General features: G+C 40.2%; 1 protein-coding gene across 1 annotated transcript in view; it reads right to left on the reverse strand.

The window, feature by feature from the left end:
- Nucleotides 1-2,500, reverse strand: part of meis1a (Meis homeobox 1 a) — a gene marked incomplete at its 5' end in the record, with an annotated part of 22,428 nt that overhangs the window by 19,799 nt on the left and 129 nt on the right. The window contains 3 exons of the mRNA XM_080029846.1: nt 186-236; nt 1,361-1,411; nt 2,498-2,500. The exon at nt 2,498-2,500 is cut by the window's right edge and continues 129 nt beyond it. Coding sequence (XP_079885972.1) covers nt 186-236; nt 1,361-1,411; nt 2,498-2,500 — 105 coding nt within the window. The remainder of the gene's footprint in view (nt 1-185; nt 237-1,360; nt 1,412-2,497) is intronic.

The following is a 2,500-nucleotide window of genomic DNA, read 5'->3' on the forward strand; positions in this document are numbered from 1 at the left end:
GTTTAAAATTTTGAATTGTTCTTGTCCTTGAAGGCCACTGTAGCTTCTGTTATTATTCTAAAGGGGTGGGGTTACCCAGGGAGCGTTGCATTCTAGAACTTTGTAGAACTTTCTTGATGATGTCATATTACACACTGCACCTTTAAAAAAAACAAAACAAGAAAAAAGTGAATTATTTTTTTTACCTTTTCCAGCTCCAGGAGGTGGAAGCGCAGAACCTGAATGGACTGAATCATCTACAAACAAACAAACAAAGATTTTAATGTAGAAATTAAACAAAAAGCTTTAAAAGTTCAGTAAGGCTGTGATGTAAGTCCTACTCATACTAAAAGCCCTACTAACGTCCTACTCATACTAAAGCCCTACTAACGTCCTACTCATACTAAAGTCCTACTAACGTCCTACTCATACTTAAAGCCCTACTAACGTCCTACTCATACTAAAGTCCTACTAACGTCCTACTCATACTAAAGCCCTACTAACGTCCTACTCATACTAAAGTCCTACTAACGTCCTACTCATACTAAAGTCCTACTAACGTCCTACTCATACTAAAGTCCTACTAAAGTCCTACTAACGTCCTGCTCATACTAAAAGCCCTACTGACGTCCTACTCGTACTAAAAGCCCTACTAACGTCCTACTCATACTAAAGCCCTACTAATGTTCTACTCATACTAAAAGCCCTACTAACGTCCTACTCATGCTAAAAGCCCTACTAACATCCTACTCATACTAAAACCCCTACTAACGTCCTACTCATACTAAAAGCCCTACTAACGTCCTACTCGTACTAAAAGCCCTACTAACGTCCTACTCGTTCTAAAAGCCCTACTAACGTCCTACTCGTACTAAAAACCCTACTAACGTCCTGCTCATACTAAAATCCCTACGTCCTACTCATACTAAAAGCCCTACTAATGTCCTACTCATACTAAAAGCCCTACTAACGTCCTACTCATACTAAAAGCCCTACTTTTTTTATTCTTTATTGCTTCTGTATACTTCAGTGTAAACGGTCCGACGAACCTCGCATACAGAATTGATCGAATTTTTATTTTTTTTAAAGGCCTACTTCACCGATGGGAATATGAAGGTGTATTGAATTCTGAGATCCTATGTAGTATAAATGTGCAAAAAATAAATAAATTGGTTCATCCTAGCCTGAGAAAAGGCAGAAAGAGTGTTTTATGGTCTCACTGTCTAACCCTACATTTCTCTTACTGTGATGTCACAGGCTAGGATGATCCGATTTCAATTTTTTTTGCACATTTATACTACATAGGATCTCAGAGTTCAATACACCTTCATATTCCCACCGGTGAAGTAGGTCTTTAATGACATTAACAATAAGAACTCACCAAATTATCCAGTTCAGGGTTTGATGAAAATAACGGCCTTTCCGATCGGATCTAGACAGAAAGAAAAACATTTATTAATTAAAAAACTTACCCTGCGTTCCAATCCCCATACTTTCTACTATTTAGTATGGTGGAAAAAAGATTTAGGATGTCCCGATTCTTGTGGCCAGATTTAATATGCTTAGAAATACTCGGATGGCCTACTTCATCCGGCCGAGATTTTTTGTGTTGAAATCAGCATCCTATTTGGGCGATTCTGACCCACAATCCAGTGCGCACCGGAAGTGACGTAACATCGACTGAGCACAATGTTATGATGAAATAAATACGTAAAAGTATGTCCCAATTGGGGCGCCCTTAGCTCAGTTGGTAAGGCGCCCCCCCCCCATGGGCCTCGGCCAGCAGCGGACCCGGGTTCGATTCCAGCCCGCGGTCGTTCTCTGCATGTCACTCCCCTCTCTGCCCCATTTCAACTCTGTCTCTACACTATCAATAAAGCATAAAAATGCCAAAAAAACATCTAAAAAAAAAAAAGGTACAGTATGTCCCAATTGTATGCCAGAGAGAAAGTCAGTAATAAATGATGATATGTGTATTTATACCTGTGTTCAAATCCAGTGTTAATACACAGCCTAGGCTCTGTAAACGGGTATGATTTATGTTTAGATAGATAGATAGATAGATAGATAGATAGATAGATAGATAGATAGATAGATAGATAGATAGATAGATAGATAGATAGATAGATAGATAGATAGATAGATAGATAGATAGATAGATAGATAGATAGATAGATAGATAGATAGATAGATGGATGGATGGATGGATGGATGGATGGATGGATGGATGGATGGATGGATGGATGGATGGACGGACGGACGGACGGACGGACGGACGGACGGACGGACGGACGGACGGACGGACGGACGGACGGACGGACGGACGGACGGACGGACGGACGGACGGACGGACGGACGGACGGACGGACGGACGGACGGACAGACAGACAGACAGACAGACAGATAGATAGATAGATAGATAGATAGATAGATAGATAGATAGATAGATAGATAGATAGATAGATAGATAGATAGATAGATAGATAGATAGACAGACAGATAGATTTTATGTTTTTACCTG

This window comes from Ammodytes marinus (genome assembly GCF_949987685.1).
Source record: "Ammodytes marinus genome assembly, chromosome: 6".
Lineage (NCBI taxonomy): Eukaryota > Metazoa > Chordata > Actinopteri > Uranoscopiformes > Ammodytidae > Ammodytes > Ammodytes marinus.